Source organism: Arvicanthis niloticus, chromosome 18 (assembly GCF_011762505.2).
Source record: "Arvicanthis niloticus isolate mArvNil1 chromosome 18, mArvNil1.pat.X, whole genome shotgun sequence".
Lineage (NCBI taxonomy): Eukaryota > Metazoa > Chordata > Mammalia > Rodentia > Muridae > Arvicanthis > Arvicanthis niloticus.
In genome coordinates, this window is record NC_047675.1 from 22201798 (window position 1) to 22228419 (window position 26622).

Here is a 26622-nt window from a genome sequence, read left to right on the forward strand (position 1 = left end):
ATAAAGCAATGCTATTAAAATTTTAGCTAGACGTGCGTTTAATCCCAACACTTAGAAAGCAGAGGCAGGCAAGTCTCTGAGTTGGAGAGCAGTTCAGTTTATATGGTGAGTTCCAGGCCAGGCCAGCTAAAGGTTACAGAGTTAAGACCGGAATTCAGCAAAACAAAACAAAACTTAGCTAGAAACTTTGTTAAAAAAGATTGCATGTACACCCATGCACACTGGGGCTATGAACAGATTCAGGAGGTAGCAGGAAGCCCTGCTCATCAGCAGGTGAATGGGTAGAAAAAAAGGTGCTGTACATACACAGTGGAATATTTTTAAACGTTTTAAAAGGACAACCCTTCCCCCCTTCCTCTTGAGACAAGGTTATATAGCACAGGCTGTCTTGGGAACATTTGATCCTATCACATTTTTCTCTCTAGTGCAGGAAACAGATTCTGCTGTTTGTTTGAGGTAGGGTCTCAGATACAGCAGGTTGACATCAGACTTGATCTGTAGCTAAGGATGACTTTGAACTCTTCATTCTCCTGCCCCCAGCTTCCCAACTGCTGGGATTATAGGCACACGACCTTACATCCATCTAGAAGGACTTTCTGACCTATGCATAACATGAGTGAATCTTAAGGGTGTGCATTGTGGAATCAGCCAGTCAGGAGGACACACACTATATGGTCCTGGTTATAAGTGTTCACTACAGTAGTTGCATTGTTACAGATAATTAGGAAGAGTGGTTGCCAGGCCTTTGAGTCTGGTGAGTGGGGTATTGTTTGGGAAAATCAAAGAGGCTTGGTGATTGACAATAGTGATGTTTGCACAACAGTGTGTGTACTTCATGTTGCTGAATTCAATATTTTATAAATGGATAAAATAGTAAAATTTGTGATATATGCATATGTTACCACAATAAAAAAATTTAAAATTTGTTATTTTATTATTATTATTACTTTTTTTTTTTTTTTTTTTGGAAACAAGATCTCACTATGTAGCTGAGGCTAGCCTTGAACTGAAGGGCCTCCTGTGGAGTCCTTCTGAACTCTAGGCTTGCAGGACTATGCCTGCAAACCTTGCTCAGCTCAGGTAACTTGTTTTTAATAAGAATAAAGAATGGATGGGAGCCGGGCACTGCACGCCTTTAATCCCAGCACTTGGGAGGCAGAGGCAGGTGGATTTCTGAGTTCCAGGCCAGCCTGGTCTACAGAGTGAGTTCCAGGACAGCCAAGGCTAACAGAGAAACCCTGTCTCGAAATACCAAAAAAAAAAAAAAAAAAAAAAAAAAAAAAGAATGGATGGGGTGGGGTCGGGGAGAGGGGAGCGGGTAGGGAAGAAGAGGAACATGGTTCTGGATGGGAAAGAGGATAAAGCCTGCCAGGCACAGAGGTAGTTCCAGCTACACCAGAAGGATTGCTGGAGCCTAGAACTGCTGTGCTGATTGAATGTCCCCTACCAAGTGCTGTATCAGTATGGTGACTGCCAGATTGCCTTAGGAAGGGGAACTGGCCCAGATCAGCAACACCAAGGGTCAGAACTGAGAGGCTAAAGACCTTTTGTCTCTAATTAGAGGCTTCCGATTGCCATCCAGACTGGGAAGATTTGGAGGGTAGATGACTCCTTGGTGTTACTCCCCTGTTCTAATGTCCAGTCATGCTCATACTCCTTCACAGATTCCCCCAAATGAGAGACCTTTGTGAAGGGATGGCAACAACCTCACCTCCTCCAAGGGACTGAGGAAGGTACTGATCTGGCTTCTGATCATAAGACTGTTCGAAGGTGAGTTCTAAGGTGTTGTATGCAGGGGTGACTAGCATCCCAGGCTGAGGAAGGAATTGTGAGGTAGGAAACAGAGAGGCTCAGAGCTCTACCTAGGCCTTCAGTGCAGCTGCTCATCACAGGGGTTTGGGGGTGGGGGTGGGGCGCTTAAAAAAGTTGGCAGTCCAGTCCAGGAGGCAGCCAGGAGACCCCGCTATGAAAGGCCAGGAGCCGAATGTCTGGTTATAATGGTCAAAGTAAACTAAAGTATGGGTGTGTGGAAGCTAGGGATGTGCAGATGCTTACCACGCATGCACAAGGCCCTGGGGTTGAGGCCAAGCACCACAAAACACAATAGCCAGGAAAAAAAAAAAAAAAAAAAAAAAAAAAAAAAAAAAAAAAAAAAAAAAAAAAACCCAACATTTAAAAAGGGCAAATGCTTATCTAAGTCACTCAGTGGGAGTCTGGCCAAGGAGTTGAGACACAATTGTACAGGGGCCCTGCAAAACCTTTGATGGCATCTGGGGTGGGGCCCCCCTTTCCCTCTTGAGCCCCTTGCACCCACTGTGAGCTGTGCTGAACTGGTTCTGATGAGGCTGGGCTTGAGTGGTTGAGGGCAGGAAGACTGCTTTCTTCCTTTCCCAGCATCTCTATTCCCCCCACAACCCCACTACCCCAGGAACAGAAGAAGGGCATGTTCTTGAGTTATGGTTTCCCGAAGGGAATTTGGGTAGGATTCCCATCTCTGAATCATTTCCTCGTTCTCTTTAGGACTCTGTAGAGAGCGTAACTGGTGTTAGAGGATAGGCTTGTGGGACTTCTGGCTGAAGGAGAGGCCTGTGTGCTTTTCCTTCCCCACTGTTCTGGGCCATATTTCCTGAGATCTTCCCTGGACCACCTGGAACTGGGTCCTTGTCCTCTCTAGGCTAACAGTTCAGCATCTATGATACTTGCTGGTCTGATTGCTTATATTTCCCTTTCTGGAAATATGGAAACTGAGACTCAGGGAGGAGCCATAGCTTGCCCAAGGGTGCAGGGCTGGCCCATCCCGAACCCTCCACAGTACCATGCTGCCCTTCCTGGCACTTCTTAGGAGGTTGAGCCCAGACTCTCCACCCCACCCCCACCCCCACCCCCCACCTCCAGAGTGAGATCAAGGAGACCTTGATCTAGCCTACAGTTCAGAGGAAACAGAGGCTGCTACCACAAAAGAAGAAGTAGCAGGAGCCTAGGGTGAAGTGAGGCCAGAAAAGTCAGGGAGCAAGTGGGCTGAGGTGAACAGAGAAGCCGCAGCTTTCGACTCCTCCTAACTTCCTTTCTCCCTGCAGAAGCTAGAGGACCAACTCAGCAGTGAGACGTGGCTGCTGCAGCTTTACAGGTTAGTCCCCTGGACCCCTCCACTCTCGCACCCACTGGTCCCCATTCACAGACCTCACAGGTCCCTTTCCAGGTGTACAGGCCTTATGCCATCCCAGGAGTGTCGGTGAACTAGGGACCTGCCTCCTTCTAACTCCAAAGAAATGCCTGCTTTCAGAAGTGAAATTAAGGCATGATTATGTTTGGGGGGGGGGGGGGGCTAGCTTTCCTGGACCCCAATTTCTCATATATAAAATGAGGGGAGTCCTGTAAGATGCTCTGCATGGGGTCTAGCACTAAGCCTGCGCCCAGCAAATGGGAGCGGGTGAAGTTCCTGAGCAGCTTGGGGGACACAGAATCTCAGAGAAAGGACCTCCAGACAAGCTGGGTCAGACTCCTTGGTGTTTGACGGTGGCCTTCTTTGCCTACCTGTAAAACAAGCTGACAGTAGCGTCTTTCTGGGATGTGACTTGATGTTGATCAACTGGCCCATTCATTCTTCATTCCAGCCAGGAGCAGCTAAAGGAAGCCAGAGGCGGAGAGCCCAAGTAGGTGATGAGGGGTAGCTGTTGGTGGAGCCATGTGTAAACAGGATATTGTGCTGGGCAGGCCCTGGTGCGGCTGGGGTACATGATCTGTGCTGGGGAGAAAGCAGGGGCAGTGCACCTCATGCACTGATGGTGTCTTCCTGTCCAAGGCCTTTAGTTAGAGGACTAGACCTATGGGAGGGGCTGATTCCCACAGGAAAAGATCCTAGAAATGGTTGAGTTCCTCTCCCTGGGAAATGGGTCTCTCTGGCCTAATTTTACACAAGAGGAAATTGGAGTGTCAGTGAGGCTGGTTTCTTTTCTTTTTTCTTTCTTTCTTTCTTTCTTTCTTTCTTTTTTTTTTTTGGTTTTTCAAGACAGGGTTTCTCTGTGTAGCCTTGGCTGTCCTGGAACTCAGTCTGTAGACCAGGCTGGCCTCGAACTCAGAAATCCGCCTGCCTCTGCCTCCCAAGTGCTGGGATTAAAGGTGTGCGCCACCACCGCCCAGAGTGAGGCCTGTTTCTTAACCTACTGCTGTACAGTCTGGGCACTGGATGGTGGAGCTGGTTATTAAACCCATAGCTTTCTAAGGCCCTTTTCTTGTTCATGTATCTCTTAATCTCCCTGTTGACCTATAGTCTTGTTTGCCTACTGCCACTCAGCTCTCCAGCCACCTTTGGGAAGTTGCTGCTGGTGCTGGCTTGGAATCTGAAGCCCAGGTTTGGGTCCTAGCTTGACTACAGGGCTGCTGTTGAGCCCCAAGTAAACCCTTGGCTTTTGTGGTATTATGTTGTCTTGCCATCTCCTGGAACCATCTGGAAAGTCAGGAAAGGGATTCCTGTTTCCCAGGGAGGGTTCAAGTGATGAACTGCAGGAACAGAGACCTGATGGCTGAGGGTTGGCAGGGTGATGATGCCTGAATCCTGATTGGCAGAGACAGGGTGGGTACCTGGAGGTTACAGCAAAAGCAAAGGTTTGTCGGAGATGGTAAAGTTGGAAGCCACAGCTTCTGTCTGGGGTATTGGGGTGGGGCGGGGAGAATTTCTGCTCTGGTCTTGAGTTTTATTGGAGTCTTGAGTTGTAGATGGAGTCAAACTGCCTCTCTCTGTGTGTCTGCTTGGGAGTAGCATAGCTAAGGGCTGGAAATCAGACTTTAGGGCCCTGACCCTGGAGTCAAATTCTTCTGCCCGATGGGTTTCAATTTCTCCACTAAGAGTTCAATCAGCTGAGGTTTTCTTCGTCACTGGGTCCTCTACTGTCATAGCTCTGGTTGTCTCAATAGAAACAGTTCACATTGTCCCTTCGAGGGCTTCCTCGGTCTCCCCAAACTTTGCCCCACATCCGTTCTCTGAGACGCCAGGGACATAAGTGGATCATGTACTAGTACCCAAATTCTATTCCGTTCTTAAGACTGGCGTATATGTTAATACCCAGGATTAAGGAAAGTGATGGTCTAGGGGTGTAGCTCAGTTTATAGAGTGCTTTGCTTAGCAAGCACAAAGCCCTAGGTTTGAGCCCCAGAATGACATACAACATTGTGTAGAGGTGTGGTGTACCTGTAATCTCAGCACCTGGGGAGTGGAGGCAGAAAGATACTAAATCTGAGGCAAGCCTCAGTCACATGGTCACACCTCAGCCCCTGTGTGTATGACTCTCAGAATCTCTGTCACTCAAATGCTATGTTGTGTTCATTTTTAACTTTAAAAAGGATAATTCACTGTACTCTCCTAATGCTGGCAATTAAACCCAAGGCCTGTGCTTGCTATGCAATTACCTCTGAGCTACGTCCCTGGTTTTCCTTTTTTTAAGCTGTTAATTTTGGGAAAAGTTTCAAATTCACAAGTGCTGGCAAAAAACAAACAAACAAACAAACAAACAAAAACAAAACAAACAAACAAAAAAAACATACAGAAAAGTTCTGTGTGTTCTTCACCTACTTTTCTCCCATTGTGGTGTGTTACACACCTATAGCAGTGCCTTACACACCTATAGTGTAGGTTCAAGCCCAAGAAATTCACTTTGGTGCAGTTCTCAGAGATCACCAGCTCAGTGTGTGTTCCCCTACACACCAAAGCAGTGTGGGTGAAGACTGAATTCTATGCATTTAATCACGTCCTGGAGCAGCCAACACAGTCACAACACAAATTCCTCGATCACCACACGGTCCTCACGCTCCCACTTCCTAGATCCTCAGGAACTCCTGCTTGCCTGTGGCAACCGCTGAGCTCATCTGCGTCTCTGTAATTTTCATTTCAAGCATGTTCTGCTGCTCACATCACGCTGGCCCCACATCACATTTTGAGTTTTTTTTTTTTTTTTTTTTTTTTTCAGTAGACTTTCCTTGAGGTCCATCTAAGTGTATAGGTTTTATTTTGTTGTTCCCTCCCCCCTCCCTCTCCTTCCCCCTCTCCCTTTACTTCTCCCTCTCCCTCCTTCCGTCCTTCCCTCTCCCCCTCTCCCTCCCCCTCCCCCTCTCTCTTCCCTCTCTCTTCTCTATCTCTCTCTTTTCTTTTTTGAGACAGGGCTCACTGTGTATCCCATCTGGCCCAGAACTCACAGGTAGACCAGGCTGGCCCAGAACTCATAGAGATCAACCTACCTCTGTTTCCTAAGTGCTGAGATAAACAGTATGTGTCACCACACCTGGCAAGTATATTCATGTTTAAAAATATATTTCTCTACATTGCTGAATTACATCTCACAGCATGGTTGTATTACAGTTTGTTTAACACTGAGGTTGATCCCAATCTCAACCATCGTCATTATTATTCTTGTTATTGTTCTGGTTACTAATTGTATATGTATACATGATATGTGTGTGTGTGTGTGTGTGAGAGAGAGAGAGAGAGAGAGAGAGAGATACACATGAGCCTCTGAAATAATGTTGATGTCAAAGGACAGCTTCATGGATTCAGCTCTCTGCAAACTTCACAGTGGGTTACAGGCATTCAACTCAGGTCACCAGGCTTTCGTGGCAAGTACCTTTGCCCACTGATACCATCTCACCAGCCCTCCAACTTTGGGGTATTATTAATAAAGCTGATGTGAATGCTTGTGTACAGATTTTTTTGTGTGTGTGAATGTAGGTTTTTATTTCTCAGATAAACAATCGACAGCTACTTCAGGCTTATATGGAGAAGATCAGATGTTTGTTCAGTTTCAGTTTGTGTGTTTGCTGTTGCCATGGAACGGATGAGGCAAGCACTCTACCACTGAGCTTCACCCCAGTGCTCGCTTGCTAGCTTGCTCTCTCTCCCTCTTCCTCTTCCCCTCCCCCTTCCCCCCACAATTGTCAAACTGTTTTCCAGGAGTCATTGAATCTTATCATATTCAGCCATTCCTCTATTAGTAGACATTTTAAAGTTATCCTTTAAAAAACATTTATTTATTTGCATTCATGTATATATACGCACCATATGTGTGCACATTGCCTGCAGAAGCTAGAAGAAGAGAGGGCATTATGTCCCCTGAAACTAGTGTGACAGATGGCTGTGAGCTGACATGTAGGTGCTGGGAACGGAACCCAAGTCCTTTGCAAGCAACAAGTGCTTTTTAACTGTTGAGCCATCTCTCCACACCTTTAACTTTCTTTTTATAAATTAATTTTAAAAATACAGCGTCTCACTACGTAGCTCTATGTGATGGTTTGTATATGATTGGCCCAAGGAATAGCACTATTAGGAGGTATAGCCTTGTTGAGTAGGTATGTCACTGTGGGTGTGGGTTTTAAGACCCTCGTCCTAGCTGTCTGGAAGCCAGTCTTCTCCTGTTTGTCTGCCTTCAGAACAAGCTGTAGAACTCTCAGCTCCTCCAGCACCATGCCTGCCTGGATGCTGCCATATTCCCACCTTGATGATAATGGACTAAACCTCTGAACCTGTAAGCCAGCCCCAATTAAATGTTGTTCTTATAAGAGTTGCCATGGTCATGGTGTCTGTTCACAGCAGTAAACCCTAACTACGACACCCTGGATGACTTGGAACTCTGTAGGTAGATCAGACTTGATCCCTCACAGGGATCTGCTTGTCTCTCCTTGTATACTGCTATGAGATTAAAGGTATGTACTGCTGAACTAGGCTTTACACTTTTAAACATATTTATTTATTGTACGTGTGTGTGTGTGTGTGTGTGTGATCGTGTATGCAGTTCCTAGTACATGTTGTGGGAGATTCTTCGATTCTTCTCTCCTTCTCCCATGTGGGTCCTGAGGCTTTAACTCAGATTGTCAGGCACAGTGGCAAGTGGCAAATGCCTTTACCTACTGAACCATCTTACTGGCACAATTATATGTGTGTGTGTGTGTGTGTGTGTGTGTGTGTTTTTATTTATTTGTGTCTGTGTATGCGAGCTTCTGTATGCATGTACATAGAGGCCAGAAGAGTGTGTGGGGGGTAGGCTAGGCTGGAAGCCAGCAGACCCCAGCAATCCTCCTGACTCTTTCCACTTGGTGATGGGGCTTATAAGGAACATTGGTTTGTTACAGGTGGGATCTGGATTTCAGTTCTCATCATTTTTTTTTTTTTCCAGAGCTGAGGACCAAACCCAGGGCCTTGCACTTGCTAGGCAAGTGCTCTACCACTGAGCTAAATTCCCAACCCAAGGCAAGCATTTTTAACTGTGCAGCCATCTCTCCATCTCCAAGCTAGCTCACTTTCTTTCTTTACCTTCCTCCCCCCTCCCTCCCTCCCCCTCCCTTCCTTCCCTCCTTTCCTTCCCTTCCTCCCTTCCTTCCTTCTTTCTCTGTTTCTTTTTGTGGTACTGAGGGTTGACCCTAACACCTCATATGTGTCAGGTGAATGCTCTACCTCTGAGATACGGCCTTAACTCTTTTTATTTTTGCAAATTTTTTTTTAAAGATTTTATTTATTGCCGGGCACTGGTGGTGCACGCCTTTAATCCCAGCACTTGGGAGGCAGAGGCAGGCGGATTTCTGAGTTCAAGGCCAGCCTGGTCTACAGAGTGAGTTCCAGGACAGCCAAGGCTACACAGAGAAACCCTGTCTCGAACCGCCCCCCCCCCCAAAAAAAATTTTTATTTATTTTACATATATGGCAAGTACACTATAGCTGTCTTCAGACACACCAGAAGAGGGCATTGGGTCCCATTACAGATGGTTGTGAGCCACCATGTGGTTGCTGGGAATTGAACTCAGGACCTTTAGAAGAGCTGTCAGTGCTCTTAACCGCTGAGCCATCTCTCTAGCCCTATTTTTGTAATCTTTAGAATTTGTCTTAGGGTTTCTATTGTGATATGATAGAACACCATGACCAAAAGCAACTTGAGGAGGAAAGGGTTTATTTTGGCTTATATCTTACAGTCTATCGTGAAAGGAAGTCAGGGTTGGGGCTCAAGGAATCTGGAAGTAGGAGCAGAAGCAGAGGCCATGGAACAATCCTGCTTACTAGCTTGTTCTGAATGATTTGCTCAGCTTTCTCTTCCTTCCTTCCTTCCCTCCCTTCCTCCCTCCCTCTCTCCTTTCTTTCCTTCCTTCTTTCTTCCTTCCTTCCTAAACTTTAAATTTTTTTTAAAAAATTATGTGGATTGATGTTTTACTTACATGTAAGTCTATTCACCGTGTATGTGCCTGATGCCCAGGGAAGCCAGAAGAGGGTGTTAGAAACCCTGGTACTGGAATTATAGATGGTTGCTTTTCACCATGTGGGTGTGGGAATTGAACCCAGGTTTTCTGGAAGAACACTCAGTATGCTTAACCACTGAGCTATCTCTCACACTGCTTTTTTAAAGCACCCAGGGCTCCCAACCTGCACCTTCCACAATGAGCTGGAAGTCATCAAAGAAAATGCACTATAGGTCAGTCTGGTGGGGAAACTTTCTTAGTAGAGATTTCTTCCTCCCAAATGACTCTTGTTTGTATCAAACGGACATAAAACTAGCCAGCACTTTAATTGATTACTGTGTTGTACATGAGTGTGCATGTGTGAGTGATTTATTTATTTTTGTGTGTAGTTATTGTTCCTGCATAGCATGTATGTGGAGGTTGGGGGGCCAGCCTTTGGGAGTGGGTTCTCTCCTTTCTCCGTGAGTTCTGAAGAAGGAATTCAGGTAGTCAGGCCTGTGCAGAGTGATGGTTAGTTGTTTGCTTGTTTGGTGTTTGTTTTCATTTGTCAACTACACATAAGCTAAAGTCATCTTAGGAAGCGAAAACATTTATTGAAGAATTGCCTTCATCAGAATGTCCTGTTGGGCACTGTCTTGATTAATGAGGATGGGGGAAGGCCCAGCCCACTGTGGGTGGTGTCACTACTGGACAGGTGGTCCTGGGCTCTATAAGGTAGCAGGCTGAGCATGTCATGAGGAGCAAGCCAGTAAGCATGTTTCCTTCATGGCTTCTTGTTGCAGCCTGTGCTCTGCCTCAACGCTTTTGTTGAGCTAAGTGCTCTCTGGTCAAGAGAGAGAGTGGGGCTCTTGGGGCAGGAGACGAAAAGAATGGAGACAAGACAGGGTGTGATCGAGTCTCTTCTATTTTCTCAAGTCTCTCTTAGTGAAGGGAATTCTGAGGTATTTATATACACAAGCAGGAGAACACAGGTGAAAACACTTTACCATGTGCACCATACAGCTGAGGTCACTAAACAGCAAAACAAGCTATGTGGGATAAACAATATATTTATCAGAGTGTGCTTCAGCTGTTATAGGCTTTTGACAACCAAGTCTTTCATCAGGGTATATGGTTCCAGATGGCTGCAAAGTTGATCTAGCCGCTTTCTACTAAAGTCGGCTCCCAACAGGTCCCCCTTTTAAAATTTTTTTTCAAAAGGGAAGGCTGGGAAAACTTACGGAAACCGTGCCTGTCCTAGGTTGGAACAAAGGACCCCAGCCTCACTTAAGATGGTGAGGCATCCCTTATTTTAGGGGCAAGGGTCTCGATATGCTCTCTTACCCGTCATTTGCTATCCGGCTTAGCGCGTAAGTTAGGGGTTAATCCTTGTCAATCTTGATGACAGGTTTCAGAGTCCCCTACTTCCAGCCTGTAATATTGGACCTGTATGGGTTTCATTTGTTATCTGTTGCCGTACCAAAGCCATCAGTTTGTTGAACAGCATGAACCTGAGAGACAAGAGACTTAATATCTAAACTGTTGATATAAAAGCAACACTCTTTAAGGCAATGCACAACTTCCCCCGTTGGAGAAGTGAAAGGTCTAAGCCTTGTACCCACAAATTTATACCAATGAAATCCTTGAATTTTGCATCAGCTTAGTAACAATTATACAGATAAAGACAGCCTAATATTAACCACCTCAGTCCCCAAGTCCAGGGAATTGGGGCACCGACTCTTCATTAACTTCTTCAAGCTGAACATGGGCGTTGAGATATTAGAAGAGGGATGAGGGGAAGGGTAAATTGATAAGCATCTGAAGTCTGTCTTCACTGCATCCAGCTGGAAGTCCAGGGCATCAGTGAACATGCAGGTGATAAGAAGATTCATTCACCAAGGCTATGTATTCTGTAATATACAAATCTCAAAACAAGTTTTAGTATCAAGATAATTATTTTGATTCTCTGAAATCTAGTGTTCTGGAGACCTACCTCTGTCATGTCAGCTCCCAACAGCTTCTGCTTCAGTTCCTGCCCCGACTTCCCTTCATGACGGAATGTAAGCTGTAAGCTGAGCTTCCCCCGCCCAAATGTTTCAGCCATAATGTTTATCATGCACAAAGCACATTACCGCCTGAGCCATCTCGTTGGCCTTATTTTTAAAAATTCTTTCCTTAATAGCTTTAATTGACTGCCGAAAGCTGTTTGATGGAAAGTAAGTTGCACTGATCAAGTTAGGCGCATTCTTAACAGATGATTGCGTAAACAGACTTTGGATGCTGCGTGCAACAGCCTGGAGGGTTGCTTTGCTGATCTTTGCTAAACCATTTTCCTTTCCAAATTTCCATCCTTCGGGGCTCATGGCTGCATTCTGCTGAATAAAGTAACAACGCAGAAATACAATTTGGGAAAACGTTAAGGTCTGATGCTGTGATATGTCACAAGAAGAGAGAAGCACATGTGACCACCAGTCCTGGATGACTGCTTGGATCCTGCTTGCCTGGCCAAAGGACCAAGCAAAATTCTTCAGGCTCACTCACAGTATACATGGAATTTCTTCTATATTATTTTATTCTTCTGTCAAGATTTTTATATCAAATAGATTAGTTTGTCTTTGCATAAATGAATAATGTTGGCACATCATTAAAAATCACTGTAAGGCCAGGCTTAGCAGCCATGATTTTGATCCTAGCACCTTTGAGGCAAAGGCAGGAGCATCTCTATGAGTTTGAGGCCAGCTTGGTCTATATTGTGAGTTCTAGGACAGTCAGAGCTACATAGTGAGACCCTGTCTCAAAAAAAATTCCCACAAATTTACTTTTACATCTATCTATCTATCTATCTATCTATCTATCTATCTATCCATCCATCCATCCATCCATCCACCCACCCACCCACCCACCCACCTATCTATCTATCTATCTATCTATCTATCTATCTACCTATCTATCATCCATTTATTTTCCCTCCCATCCTTATTCAATGAGGCAAGGGATCACAATCAAACCCAGAGCTCACCAATATGGTTAATCTCACTAGCCAGCTTGCTCTGGGGAATCCCCTATCTGTATTCTGAGGTTAGCAGATGGTCACTTTGTTCACCCAGCATTTACATGGGTTCTGGGGATCCAAACCCTGGTTGTCAGGGTTATGCGGCAAGGGCTTACCCACTGAGCTATCTCCCTTCATTCATTTATCTGTTCTCTCTCTCTCTCTCTCTCTCTCTCTCTCTCTCTCTCTCTCTCTCTCTCTCAGTGCTGGGACTGAACCAGGGCCTTGAACATGGTAAGCAAGCTATATCAACACAGAGAAACTCAGGAAACGAGGCCAAAGAGCCTTACGCATGGAGTTAATGACAGAATGGATCAAGATTATGCATGCCTTGCTTGCTCTTAGTGGTGCCCCTCCCCAACCCAGTGAGGCTGGGGAACCCCCAGGGAGACTCTCAGGCCAAGCAGCTATTGGCAGCGATTACTTCAGTGGTCAAGCCTTCTGGGGTTAGGGACACTTGGCTTCAGCCACCTTCAAGCAAAGACTCTTTGGTCTCTGAGCCTGAGATTCCTTATCTGTGAAATACATGCATTGGAGAAGCATCGTAGGCTAGGGATGTAGTTTAGCTGGTAGAGTGCTTACCCAGCATGCATGGCGCCCTGGGTTAGATCCTGAGTATGGTTGAGTGTTGGGATGAATTGCTGCAATCTCAGCACTTTGCTGGAGGAAGCAGGGAGATCAGAAGTTCAAGGGCTCCCTTAGTTACATAGCAGGTTTGAGGCCAGCCTAGGGTACAAAAGACCCTATCTGAACAACAAAAACAAAAACAACAAACAAAACAAAAAAGAAGATGAAAACATTGGGGAACTGCAGAAATGTCTAGAAGGTAGAGGCAGCATCCTCCATCTGGTGACCATGGTTATCCCCTCTCCAAGGGCAGGAGAATACCAGCTGAGGACATGGATCCACACGGGGCCCTTTTCTTCTGCCTGTGCCTTCTAGCTGCTCAAGTTGTCCTAGTAGGTAGGTGATGGTTCATGGGGGAGGAATGCTGAGAAGCTGGGTCAAGGTCTGAGTCCCGCTGTCCACAGAAACCCAGTCAGAGATACTGACCTTCATGAAGCGCCTTGAGCAGCCCATAGGCCGAAGCTTGTTTTCCAGAGGGAGGTGAGTCAGGTATACCCTCAGCCATAAATGCACTCAGCAGATGGTGACTCAGCAGACCCACCGCATGCCTGCTACCAAAATCTAGAGTTGCAGGGGTGGCCTTCCACCTGTTTATTGTCTATTGAGGACCCTTGATGAAGTGTTATAAACCAAAAAGGTCCCTGCGTTTCCTAGGTAGGGGCTCTAAGACTTGGGTGGGGGACACGGCTTACACAGGGATTGGGGGTTGGAGAGATATGATGGTGGGAGGGCTGGGTTGGAGACCCCACCCCTAGGCTGTCTCCAGCTCCGTCTCCCCATTTCCAGGCATATCCAGCACCTGGAGCAGATGCTGCTCAATGCCAGCTTCTGTGGGCACAACTTGACCTTGCAGACAAACTCCATCCAGTCTCTGGTCTTCAAGCTGAGCTGTGACTTTTCTGGTCTCTCCTTGTCCAGTGCCACCCTGACAAATGTCTCCCAGGTCAGAGGCAGCTAGGGAAGTTCCCTGTTTGTGCTCTGCCCCCGATCAGTTGGGAGTGACACCATCTGCTTTACTGTGGGAAGATCAGAAAGAGGAGGTGCTCGGTGACCTCTCCTGGTCAGGGTCATCTTGATTTTTTGGCCTCGAGGTGGAGGGCAGGTCCCTGGGGCTGGTAGCAGCTAGGGCCACCTGTGTCCTTTAAGGACCCTGGTGTAAACAGGATGAGATGCTTGGCCCATGCTGGGGTGTGCACTGGGGTGGTTCTGTTCTTAGGGGATGAAGATGGGTGTGGAAGTCTGGGGGGGGGTTGTTGTGCCGTCAGATGGTGGAGGCTCGGGGAAGGCCTGGTTGGTAACGTTTAATGGGGAGGGAATCTCAAGATGCTAGGACTGGACCTGTGGTCCTAGCCCATCGGCTGCCATCCGCAGGCATGGGCCCCACATGCCATGCAGTTCCCTGATGAGCTGACCAAGGGTACCTGTGTGACCTCCCGGCCTGCTGAGCTACGACTCATCTGTATCTACTTCTTCACTACACACCTCTTTCAGGTCAGCAGCGGGTGGCCGATCCCAGGTTGGCAGGAGGTGTGGACTAGCTCACTGTGCAACTGTAGCTGGCCACCGCCTCTCTGGGCCCCACCCACTCACCCCACCTGCTTTAGGGAGAGAGGAAAGCAAGTTAAGGAAGGAGGAGTTTGTCTTTGCTCAGTTTCAGGGTACAGTCCGTCATGGTTGAAGTCTTGCAGGAGTGTGCAGGCCTAGCCAGAGCCTAACCAAATCTCCATGATCATAAACAGACCTACCCAGGAGCTCAACTCTATCAACTCTAGGTGATGTGAGGTCTTATCAAACATATATATATATATTCCATCACAGGGAGGTAGGATTGCAAACTGCAAATGAGACCCAGGACCGTAGGGCGTCCATGTCTGTTCTGAGATGGGAGGCAGACAGAATGCAATGGGGAAGAGGGTCTGGGATGTGAATTCTCCTCTCACCCAGAGTCCCCACATTTACTTATCCCCGTTTTCACTGCCCTTCCAGGATGACCAGAACTCATTACTGCTCAATAACTATGTCCTGGGGGCCCAGCTGGATCACAAGCCTGTGAAAAACCTTCAGAAGCCAGTCAACATCAGCTTCTGGCACAATCGGAGTCTGGTACTATTGGGCCCGCCTCTACCCCAGTTCTGAAGCTTTCCTGGTCAGCCCTGGTTTGGCCAAACTGAAAATTGTGGTGCCATCTGGGAAACAACTTTAAATCTATTCTTTGAAGATTTCTGTAAAGTAAACGAGAAAGAAGTTTTTCTTTTCTTTTTTGTCTCAGTTGCTAGGGCAACAGAGCCAGCTTAAGCTTGCTTAAGCCCTAAAGGGGACTTATATGTTTCTACCAATGGATGTTCAAGGGCATTCCACCTTCAGGCATGGCTGGATCTAGGCATGGATCTAAGACTGTTAGAGAACAGTCTTCTCTAGCCTCAGCCATGTTTTCTTGCCTTGGCTTTCATTTCTATGGTAAGATGGAGTCTGAAGACCCTGAGTTTCCCTTCTGTTCTTAGAAGGTTCTTCCCCAACAGTGCAAGCCAGACTCATGTCTATGGCTGAACCAGGCTGCATCCAGATGAGATGTGTGGATTTGCTAAGCTGGGTCACATGGGGTAGAGATAGCACTGGTGCTGATGCTGGAACAGAAAAGGGTACCTGGGAGGCACAGGTCCTGATGCTGCTGCTTCTGGGTCCTAGGCCTGCCTGCATCCCTGTGAAGAAGCCTAGAGTGCTATTTTCTAGCTCTGTCTCCAAGCCCGGGCAAGAAGCCTTGCATTCTCAACTTCACAGCGACCTTTCCTTTTATCTTCTGAGCATCCATTGGTAGAAACATATCCACTGCCCTTCCCTTTGGAATGAGTGTTCTGTTCCACTTCTGTTCAATCCATGTACCCTTAATCCATGTTCCTTTGTTTCTCTTCTGCTGCTTTCCAAAGCCTGCCTGTGTCTCACCCCTTACCTCCACCATAGGGCTTGGCTGCAAATGAGTTTCTCATGACGGGTCTAGGAACGAGATTGCACACAGCAGTTTACAGAAGACCTGTGCCACGAAGGGTCAGCACTGCCCCCCCAAGAATATTGAATAGTCTCTTGTGTTTCTGCTGACCCTGTGATTTGGATATGTATGGTCCATTTTGCAGACAAATAAACCGAGGCTCAGAGAAGATTGCCCACTTGTCCAGGATACTGAGGATTTGTGGCGAAGGCGGGGCTGACCTCTGGGATTGTCAAAGCCCAGCCAGACCCCACAAAATGTTGGCGGTGGTGCAGTTGACTCTCTCTTGGGCCACAAGCCCCTAGCCCCTAATATGAGATCTTGTCCAGCACCTATGGACTGACACTCACATTTCATTTCAGGAAGGGTATACGGTAACCTGTGTCTTCTGGAAGGAGGGAGCCAGCAACCGCAGCTGGGGGGCCTGGAGCCCTGAGGGCTGTTACACAGAGCAGCCCTCAGGCACTCAGGTTCTCTGTCATTGCAATCACCTCACCTACTTTGCTGTGCTCATGGTATGGGGGCATGCTCCTTGAGGGAGGGGGATGAGCGCTGTGGTGGGGTCCAATAAAGTGGTGCAAGTGTAAGGCTAAGAACAGTGTAATCCAGTGAGCCTAAACCTCTCAGGCTAAAGCCTTGCAAGTAAACTTAGGGACTTGCATTCCTTTAAAAGTCTGTTTAGGCTTTAGGCATGGCTTGATCCGGGAGCTGAATCACACCAACACAGGATTCCATCTCTGTCCCTTGACTATGCTTGCTCCATCCTGCCTTGGCCCTCAGTTAGGATGCCCAATGGGATAATAACGCAGCTGCCAGTATCTGCAGGCTCATGCCTAGCTGCCGTTCAGACTCTAATGGAATTCAAGAGTCTCCCTGACCCAGCCTCAGTCTTGAGATCGAATCCGGATGGAGGCTCTTGAGTCAATCACTGTGGGCGGCAGGAGGAAGGCCCCAGACAGACCAGGGTTGACACACTGGTCCATACAGTGTGAGAAGTGGTTTCCCAACGTGTACATGGAATGGCTGGAGAGGAGGAACAGGGATAGCAGTTATAGGTGACAGGCTGGGATGCAGGCTACAGCTTCCTTCAAGGCAGGACTGGGCTGGGCTGTAGGGAAGGGACTTGGGGCTGAAGTCTGGGAGGCTTCTCTGGCAGAGCCCAGGGAGAGCTGGACATTTCTATGCTTCAGGCTCTCAGTCCCTTTTGCCCTGTAGCAGTTCTCTGGAGACCCGGTGCCCACTGAGCTGCGGGTGCCTCTTGAGTACATCTCCCTTGTGGGTTGCAGCATCTCCATTGTGGCCTCGCTGCTCTCCATACTGCTGTGTGCTCACTCCAGGTAATCCTCTGCCTTGCCCAGCCTACCTGCCCCACTGCTGGTCTGTGTCTTCTTTCTTGCCCCAGTGTCTGCCTTCACGCCCCGGGGAAGGTGGGTGTTACTCAGAGGGAAGGGCCAGCCTAACAGCATGGCAGCCATTAGACCCCTCCTCATTTGCCTCAGTTTCCCCATCATTGGGCGTCTGTGAACCAGGCCATGGCATTATCTGGGTGATGTCCCACCCACAGGAAGCAAAGTGACTCCACCACAGGTATCCATATGAACCTGCATGGCTCTGTTCTGCTCCTGAATGTCACCTTCCTTCTGAGCTCCCAGATGGCCCTGCCCACAGTGCCCAGGCCAGTCTGCATGGTGCTGGCTGCCACCCTACACTACGCACTGCTCAGCAGCCTTACCTGGATGGCCATTGAAGGCTTGAACCTCTACCTTCTCCTGGGGCGTGTCTACAACATATACATCCACAGATACTTGCTCAAGCTCTGCCTGCTGGGCTGGGGTAAGGGATACCTATCTCACTGGCTCTGGAACATCCAGTGTACAGAGCGCCGACCCCATGTCCTCCTGCCTTTCATAGTGGCTATCTCTAATTCCATCTCCGTCAATGACATCACCTCCACCCCTAACACCACCATTGCACCTACCATCATGACCATGTCTTCTTCTGCCTTCAGTACTGTCATCACCACCATTGTGGCCTTCACCACTTCCAATCTCAACATTGCCATTACCTGCAGTCCCCTGTCCCCACTACCACCATCATCATGTCCCGCCTCTGCTACCCATGCCTGCTTTACTCCCATTTCCACCCACCCCATCTCAGTCATCCCCATCACCTTCTTCACCTTCCCTGCACCCCACCACCGTCTCCGCACTCATCCTCACCACATCAGCACCATCGCAGACCCCTCCACCACTGCTCCAGCCCATCTTTTAATTGCCGCCATTTTCTTTCAAGTTTCCCAACCAGTGCCACCTCCTGTTAGTTCCTTAGCACCTCCCAGGTCACCATCACCACCGCTGCCACTCAGCCTGGAATCTCACTAACGTCTTAGAGATGAACCTCTTCCAAGACCCAAGTCCTGACTCTGAAGCTGGAAGTTGTGTGGAGTTCAGCACAGTGTACACCCCTCCCCTGTCACCAGGCCTGAAGATCAGAGTCAGGTCATCTTGGGGTCTCCTGACTCTTTGTTTCACCCTTCAGGGTCTCCAGCCTTCTTGGTGCTGCTTCTTCTGGTGGTCAGGAGCTCAGTGTATGGACCCTGTGTGATCTCTTTCTCCAAAAGCCAGGAAAATGGTACAGGCTTCCAGAATGTGTCCATGTGAGTGCCTGGTGAGGTAGAAGGGCCATGTGGGCCTCTACGGTGAAGTGATGGCTGAGGGGCAAAGAGGCAGCCATGGTTTAGGTGGGGGGAGGATTCCAGTGGGTTTTGCTCACCCTTTCTGTGTCCCTGAGGTCTCTGCAGAGATGGAGGGCTGCTCTGTGCTCACTGACTAGGAAGCCATAGAGTGGGTATCAATACTTGCTGAGTCTCTAGGACCAGTTAGGAGGGCCTCTTGGCAGCACCTGGCCATATATCAAATGGGTTGGCCCTGTGGTTTGATCTAGTACAGGCTCCAGAGCTACTTAGCTTGGTTGGCACCTGATTGCTGTGCCTTCAGGCTATCTGTCTGTCTATCTATCTATCTATCTATCTATCTATCTATCTATCTATCTATCTATCTATCTTGTTTAGATGCAGGCTCAGCTTAGCTCTTCCTTCCTTGCACAGAACACAGGACATTACCAGCATCCCAGCTTCCGTGCAGCTGATGTGGGACCCAGGGGAGGCAAATGCTGTGGGGGATGAGTTCAGCCTCTTTAAGGCCTGCAGGGAGCCAGTAGAGGTGGAGACAAACTCGGCTGTGGCTTTCTATATCCAAGGACATCAAGCTTATCATTACAGCAGCTGGGTGCAGTATAGTAGTGTCAGAGTCGCCTGCGTGTGTGTGGTGGTGGTGGGGTGAGATGGCTGTGGGGAAAGGCACAAAGCCTCCAAGCCAAGTTTTATCCCCAGAACCTATGGTGGAAGGAGAGAACCAACTCCCAAAAGCTGTTGCACATCTATGCATGCCACAGCGTGCATGTCTGCATGCACCACACACATACAGCAATAAATAAAATAATAAGTAAGACCCTCATGAAGCTATCTGGAGAGTTGAGCGTCCCACCTCTGTGGCTCTCCCCTGGCAGCTCAGAATGGCTGAGAGCTTGTGGGTAGGCTTGGTGGATGAGTATGTGTTCCATGCTCACAGTGAGGGCTCAGCCCCGCTGCCAGACCTATAGGACCACTGAGGCAAGGACAGCTTACGAACTCATATATGAGGTCCCAGGCTGTCAACTAAGAGCCGGGACTCAGCCCACCAGAAGCTCCAGGGTGGTCCTCCAGACACTGCCCATCTCTAGCCCCTGGCTGCCACCAGGAGTTTGGAAACCTTCATACTACGACCAGCTTCCTTGTATCGTCCTTTTCTGTCCTTCAAGAGATTATTATCCTGCTTTGGTGACTTCAATCTTCCATTAAAAACTCATAGAACTCTATCCATCCATCCATCCATCCATCCATCCATCTATGTATCTATGTATGTATTTATGAATGCATCTATCTGTCTGTCTACCATCTATCATCTATCCATCCATCCATCTATGTATCCATCCATCTATCCGTCTATGCATTTATGTATGCATCTATCTGTCTATCATCTATCCATCCATACATCCATCCGTCCATCCATCCATCCATATATGTATGTATGTATGTATGTATGTATGTATGTTATCTATCATCTACTTACCCATCTACCCACTTTTTAATCTGTCTGCATCCTTAAACTGATATGATGTTTAAAAAGCACCCCTCAAACACAGTCTGGTCATACAGCAGCAGAGGCGCTGAAGTAGTGAGCAGGGGTAAGGCCTTCATGCTAGAATATTCTGCAGCAGCAAAAGCATTACCAATGTGCATGACTCTTGCAAATGATGTTCAAGAACACTGTGACTCCAGTGTCAGGGCCCAGGATGGATTGGGGGGATCTGAATACATGATTGTGACAGAAATCCAGACTTAGTGTCCAGACCAAGGGGCTTTGAGTCCTACTCTTGCCCCTAACCAGGTGTGCTCCTGAGCAGAAACCTCAGTTTCCCTAACTATAGAATGGAGATGGTTAGGTGTCTGTCCCTGGCCTGCCATGTGGATTGCCTGGGATGACCCATGTTGGGCCATGGGGTGTGGTAATCTGATCTGAGCAAAGAATAGCACCTGTCTTGAAGATGTCCTAGAGAGGTCAGGGCTCAAAGGCACCCCAGGTTCAGTGCCCTCTGGGATTTCCCTACTGCTCATCGGCTCCCCCATTCTTACATACTAGAGCATCTACCAACCAATCCATGGGTGGTGCTTCACATACTGCCCAGGTCTAAGTGGGGCAAAGGTCAAAGGTCAAAAGTCACCATTGCACAAAGGTGGTGGCGAGATGATGACAATGGTGGGGTAGGGTGGAAGAGGAAGCTTCCAGAGCAAGACCCCAGGCTAGCCATCCACTAGAATGTTGCTCAGGTTGGCACGGGGGGAGAAGGAAAGGAGGAGGTTCAGTTGGGTCAGATTTATCCATCATGGTTGAAAGGAGGCACTTCAGTAAATAGGCAGAAGTGCCAGCCAATCCAGCTGTGGTGGCAGATGGGAAGCTGGGCAGAGGAGCTTTGGCATATGAACTAACTGTCAGGCAAGTTACAACCACTGGAACATCAAGACCAGTCAGGGACAAGAGCTGGTCCCAAGGCTCAGGTGTGCTTGGCCTCCTGCTGGTCTTGGGGCCATGCTAAATCCTGGCCTTCTCCCACCTCCTGCAGGTGCTGGATATGCAGTCCCATGGTACGTAGCATCTTGGTCATGGGCTATGGTGGCCTCACATCTCTCTTCAACCTGGTGGTGCTGGCCTGGGCGCTGTGGATCGTGTGCAGGCTACGGGCACGGGAGAAGGTGCTGAGTCCCTGGGCCTACCGGGACACTGTCATGGTGTTGGGCCTCACTGTGCTACTGGGTACCACCTGGACCCTGGCCTTCTTCTCCTTTGGTGTGTTCCTGCTGCCTCAGCTTTTCCTCTTTACCATCTTCAACTCGCTCTATGGTAAGTCTGCAGGAGCTCACAGGACCGCAGACCCTGGGAGAGGCCTAGTCACTGAGGTCCAGGGGTGGATGATAACCGAGTCCACAGCTCCATTTAAACTGGTCTAGGGGCACATTTATGCAGAAGAGAGGCTTGCCTCTGAACTGCATGGATGTGCAGTTCTGGTGTCCTCTGGGTCTGTCTCTCTGTCCCCAATAGGAGGTTGTTGGCTTCTATCGACCTTCTCACTAACCAGCCTGCCTTGCAGGTTTCTTCCTCTTCCTGTGGTTCTGCTCCCAGAAGCGTTACTCAGATGCCGAAGCCAAGGCAGGGATGGAGGCAGTCAGTTCCTCCCAGATGATGCACTAACCCAGCTCCAGCCCTGCAGTCTCAGCCCTCACTACTTCCAGCAGCCCATGGCCTTGGCTCATCCAGGGAAGGCTAGCCGTGGGACAACAGAGTCTACTTACACTTCAGGGATCCTTTCCATCTCCCATAATTACCTGGGGGCAGAAGGCAGCGTGTGACTCTTCATCCTGGTCCTTCATGTCTGGATGCAGCTCCATTGACCAGGCTATGGACAGAGCACGGACTTGGAAGTCAGGAAGTTACACTAGACTGGACCACACCTTACACCCTGTTTAGCACTGACAGATGCTTACAGGATTGTGGCCTATGCTTGTGACCACTCTTTATTTTACCAGTACCAGTTGTTGATGACTTTGACCTATCTTCCAGCCCTTCCTTCTTCTTTTAACCCCCACAGATGATATAGACCAGCAGCCAAGGCCAGGCATCTGTCTCTTTCCATGAGGCTGAGCCAGCTGGGCTTGAGGGATCTAGATACTAGATTATTGCGTAGACATGGGGGTGTGTGTTCAACGTTTACAAACTCTCTGCCCGCAGTGGGAGAACATCTGCGCTGGTCAGGTCAGGTGGGAAACAATACTTATTAAGTCAGCGCTATCCCTGGGATATACAGCAGGGGGCGACATTGGCCTGTACGCCAAGGCATTGGTACTGAAACTGCCTCTGGAAATGCAGATGTTACTGGTCTGAGGACGACCCTTTGACCAGTAGGCAAGTCCACACATCCATTGTCTCTTTCCCTATGCAGCTGACCAAGGTCGCTTTTGGGGCTCTGTGCCCTGGCATTTCTGGCGCCAGGGCAGCTGGTTGGGTAGACTCTCAGGTCCCACGCCCGCTGTTAGATACATGTACTTGAACAGTGAGGGGATCAAAGCTGGATGCCATCCTCTGCAGACGGTCCTCTTCTTTTCTGGGTGTTTCTGGGCCATTATGTTCTTAGCTCTTCACTGGCTGGAGAGTTGTACAGACTCTGGGCCAGGTTGCCTGGGCTCAGATTCCAGCTCTGTGGCTGTGGACAAGTTGTTCAGTCTCTCTGTGCCTTAGTTTCCCCAGTCTACAGCAGGGGCAACAGTAGTAACTCTTTGGAAGATTTAGTAAAAGAAAGAAACCACTCAAGTCAAGTGAGGTCTCAATAGATGGTTACTGCTGTCAGTAGATTTGCATTTGTATAATTATTTGGGTATGCATGTGTGTGTGTGTGGTGTTTGTGCACATATGCACCCTTGCATATGTGTGCTGAAGTCAGAGAAGGATGTCGGGTGTCCTGTTTTATGATTTTTCGTCTTATTCCCTTGAGACAGGGTTTCTTACCAAACATGGAGCCAGACTGACAACCAACAACCCCAGTAGTTACCTAGTAACTGCTTTCACTACCTGCTCCCCACCACACACACACATCCACATGCACACGCATGCACGCGCATGTGCACACACACACACACACACACACACACACACCACACATCAGTGCTGGGATTACAGGCTCCTGTGACCATACTTGGCTTTTTACGTAGGTGCTGGGGTCTGGGCTCAGGGCCTCATGTTTGTACACAAAAGCTTTTACTTACCAAACCATCTCTTTAGCCACCATACGGTTAACAGCTTTAACTGAGTCAAGCTGTTCAGGTCCCAGGCCTGGCGCTGTTTGACCTCACAGCCCCTCCTTAGGCCTGTCCTTCCATTCCTGTTTTGTGGCCCCCTCTCCTACTTTTCTTGGAGGAGGACCTTGCTCAGCCCTCTGGTCCCTTACTGTGCCAGTGATGTTCCTTACACAATGCAGCTTCAGGCTAGCCCGCGTCTCCACCCCCAGTTCCCGAGTCCTCCATTGGTCCATTTATCACACTTTTCATGAATCCTTCCCCATTTGCACCACAGGGAAGGCCTCATTCCTACTCTGGTTCCAGACAGTATCCTCCACCAGATCCCCAGGGTTCCTCCAGCATGGAGATCTTTGGTCTCCATGCCAATAAAGGTTCTAAAGGATCACGAGAATTGGGACAACTGGATAGATGGGGAAGGCTCAGGTGTCACGGGGCCTTGCTCAAGTCCAGGCCCTGGCCTCTCAGAGCAAGTAAGCCCAGAGTGACCCAATGTCCACAGTGACAGCCCTAAATCTGTAGCACTGAGCCCCACCAGGGGCCAGGCTCTAGGGTAGCACTTCATGTAAATACTTCAGTGGGGGTGGGGAGTTGGGGCAGCCAAGGGAAGTATGGGCTGCCAGGTTACCTCTAGCTGTCCTTCAGCCTTCCCAACGACAGCCGAGGTGATGGTCCAGCTCCTGGGCTTCTAGACTCGGAGGAAGGGAGAGGGGTTGGGGATGGAGTTTGGGGGTGCTGTTCAGAGAAAGGCTTTAAGGGGGCATTTGGTGAAAAGCTGACAGTAGATGTGGGGTCAGAAGGCCCTGGAGTCTCTCTAGGTGTGCGTGACCAGAGGTGTGGGATCAGAAAGGCCCTGGGGTCTGTTGAAAAGAGAATCCCAGATAATGCAAAGGAATTCCACTTTTGAAGACATGCTTACTCTAAAAAGTTACTCGGTTATCTAAAATTCAAATTCAGCCTCATGTCCCATATATCTATTTTTATGTTTGCTAAATCCAACCCTAATTAAAAAGTATTGGCTCAGGAGCCTCATCTTTCAAATCACCCCAACTGATACCAACTGAGCAGCCCCTCTGCCCGTCAAATCAGCCCACTCTCTCAACCCACGCAGAATGTTCTTCCCATTGCCAGCAGAAACCCCGACGGGCCCCACTGTATCATCAGCCCTGGCTCAGAACCTGGCTGCCCCTCTGGACAGAGCCTCCTTACAGGCCTTTTGCCTCCCCAGAAGCCAGAGGAAAGCGCCTTCCCTGCAGCCTCAGCATGTTCTGTCCGTAGCTTAAAGCATCCTTCCTCCTTTTCCTCCTCCCCCCTGCCAAACTACCAGTGGATCTTGGAAGCATAGGGGGCCTGACCGCTCTCCAGCCCAGTTCCTCTTCCTTGATCTTGCCACACCAAACAAGTTTCATTTCTCCAGATAGCATCCTTCTCATCTTTGGGCTGGTCTTTTCCTGGAACCTCCAACCCCCTATTCCTGATGCCTTTTATTTGTGGAATGATGGCTATGCCATCTTAGCATTTTAGCATCTCAGCTTGGTACACCCCCAACCCCCTCCAGCCTGGACAGAGAAGTCCCTGACCTCCAGTCTGGATGAGCTTTCTTTCCACTCCCTTCCCCCAGAGCAGAAGTTATTCCTCCGTCTTGCAACTAACTGTCCCTGTCTGGCTCAGCCGCCAGACGGCGAGCGTTCTGGAGACAGGTGCTGTGTCTCATTTGCTCATTCACCCATCATATAATGGTTTAACACTTATATTTTGGGCATTGCACTAGTTGCTAAGGATATATAAATGAACAAGTCATCACATTCTCGTGTGGGGGTGTCCTACAAGAAGCAGTTTAACAAACGGATATAAAATATGACAGCTGGTACCATGGACTGTGAAGAAACATAAGAAGGTGAGAAGAAGGGGGGCTGCAACCCTCGTTTTTGTCAGAGGCTTTGGGCTTGAGGGTGCAGGACAGGGTCAGTGAGCTGACCTCAGCTAGTCACTGATGGGATGGAGTTTCCTAAAGCAAGTTTTCCATGTGGACTTTGGGGGAGCTAGGGGTAGGAAGGATGGGAAGGAGAGTCTCCTCTGAGATTAAGCTACCAGGGAGCTGGGGTTGGGAAGCTCCTTGGTTAGGTCGGGAGGACTTGCTCTGTGGGTAAGACCAAGCAAAAGGGTTTCATAACCATCTTCCCAAATCACAAGCATGTGAGCCACCACGAGGGGCAGGCTACAGAGAGGAAAAGGAGACAACAGAACAACCCCAAGAGGCTGCAGGAGATGTTAAAAAGAATGAAAGCTGCAATGATCTGATGTGTATATAAGTAAGATGAGTAAGGATGGGGTGGAAAGGGAGAGAGGGAGAGAGAGGTGGGTGGAGAAGAGGAGGAGGGAGAGGAGGAGGGGGAAGAGAAAGAGAGAGGTGGGGTGGAGAAGAGGAGGAGGGAGAGGAGGAGGGGGAGTAGGGAGAGAGAGGTGGGGTGGAGAGGAGGAGGGAGAGGAGGAGGGGGAGGAGGGAGAGAGAGGTGGGTGGAGAAGAGGAGGAGGGAGAGGAGGAAGGGGAGGAGAGAGAGAGGTGAGGTGGAGAAGAGGAAGAGGGGGGGAAGAGGGGGAGGAGGGAGGAGGGGAAGGGGAGCAGAAGAGGAGGAAGAAGAGGAGGAGGAGGGGGAAGGGGGAGAAAAGGGGAGGAAGTGGGGCAACAGCAGCAAAATGGAACTTCTAGAAATGAAAAACCATTCTAAAATCTAAAATTCAACAAACAATCCACAGCCCAAGTGAAGGGGAGAGCTGGGAGTTGCTTATAAGGCGACGAGAGACATGACATGAAGTATGGGAAGAGAAACAGAGGCACGGAGAGCAGAATCAGAAAAGTCTCACAATGAAATCCCAGGAGAAGAAACTAAAAGTAAAGGGACAGACACAGCAGTTACAGGTTTTCTCAAGGCAGACCCACAGAACCAGGGAGCATGGCACTTCTCAAGGGGAACACGGGAAAATGGAGCTGCAGTCTGCACCTCTGAGGGACACTCCAGATGTAGAGAAGTGAGAACGGTCACGGAGAAAGGAGAGTGCGTGTTGTGAGCTTCTCCATCCATAGCCACAATGACAGGCTGGGAGACTGCACTGGGGTCCCCAAAGGGAGGGGAACAAAGAAATGTCAGCTAGAATTGCCTGCAGCAAACAGCCCTTTCATAAGCTAAGACACAAAGGAAAACAAGTTCCTTTTAACATTGAAAGGCAAATAAGAGCTGAGAGCAATCCAAAGAGCTTTCAGAGTGTACTTCAACAAGGAAAGTGATTCCAGACGTTTACTCTGAGACTCAAGGATTGGTGAATGTA

General features: G+C 48.7%; 1 protein-coding gene across 4 annotated transcripts; it reads left to right on the forward strand.

Moving 5' to 3' along the window:
* Positions 1–2970: 2970 nt before the first annotated feature.
* Positions 2971–22818, forward strand: Adgrg5 (adhesion G protein-coupled receptor G5). 4 transcript variants are annotated; one of them, XM_076915681.1, is made up of 12 exons: positions 12202–12475; positions 13117–13204; positions 13273–13348; positions 13655–13811; positions 14240–14359; positions 14855–14971; positions 16214–16366; positions 17067–17188; positions 17416–17684; positions 18390–18507; positions 21072–21349; positions 21597–22818. In XM_076915681.1, the coding sequence occupies exons 1-12, from the start codon at positions 12473–12475 to the stop codon at positions 21695–21697; spliced, it is 1602 nt and encodes a 533-aa protein (XP_076771796.1). In that variant the 5' UTR covers positions 12202–12472; the 3' UTR covers positions 21698–22818. The 4 variants fall into 4 exon arrangements, with proteins under 4 accessions (XP_034378937.2, XP_076771795.1, XP_076771794.1 ...); XM_034523046.2 differs by lacking the exons at positions 12202–12475; positions 18390–18507; positions 21072–21349; positions 21597–22818 and adding an exon at positions 2971–3127 and having other exon boundaries at positions 17416–18383; XM_076915680.1 differs by lacking the exons at positions 12202–12475; positions 18390–18507; positions 21072–21349; positions 21597–22818 and adding an exon at positions 2971–3127 and having other exon boundaries at positions 13122–13204; positions 17416–18383.
* Positions 22819–26622: the final 3804 nt, after the last annotated feature.

Coding starts and splice junctions, on each gene's coding strand:
- Adgrg5 (XM_076915679.1), top strand. Junction 13,812..14,239: donor CCCTGACAAATGTCTCCCAG/GTCAGAGGCAGC, acceptor TGCCATCCGCAG/GCATGGGCCCCACATGCCAT. Junction 14,972..16,213: donor TCTGGCACAATCGGAGTCTG/GTACTATTGGGC, acceptor ATTTCATTTCAG/GAAGGGTATACGGTAACCTG.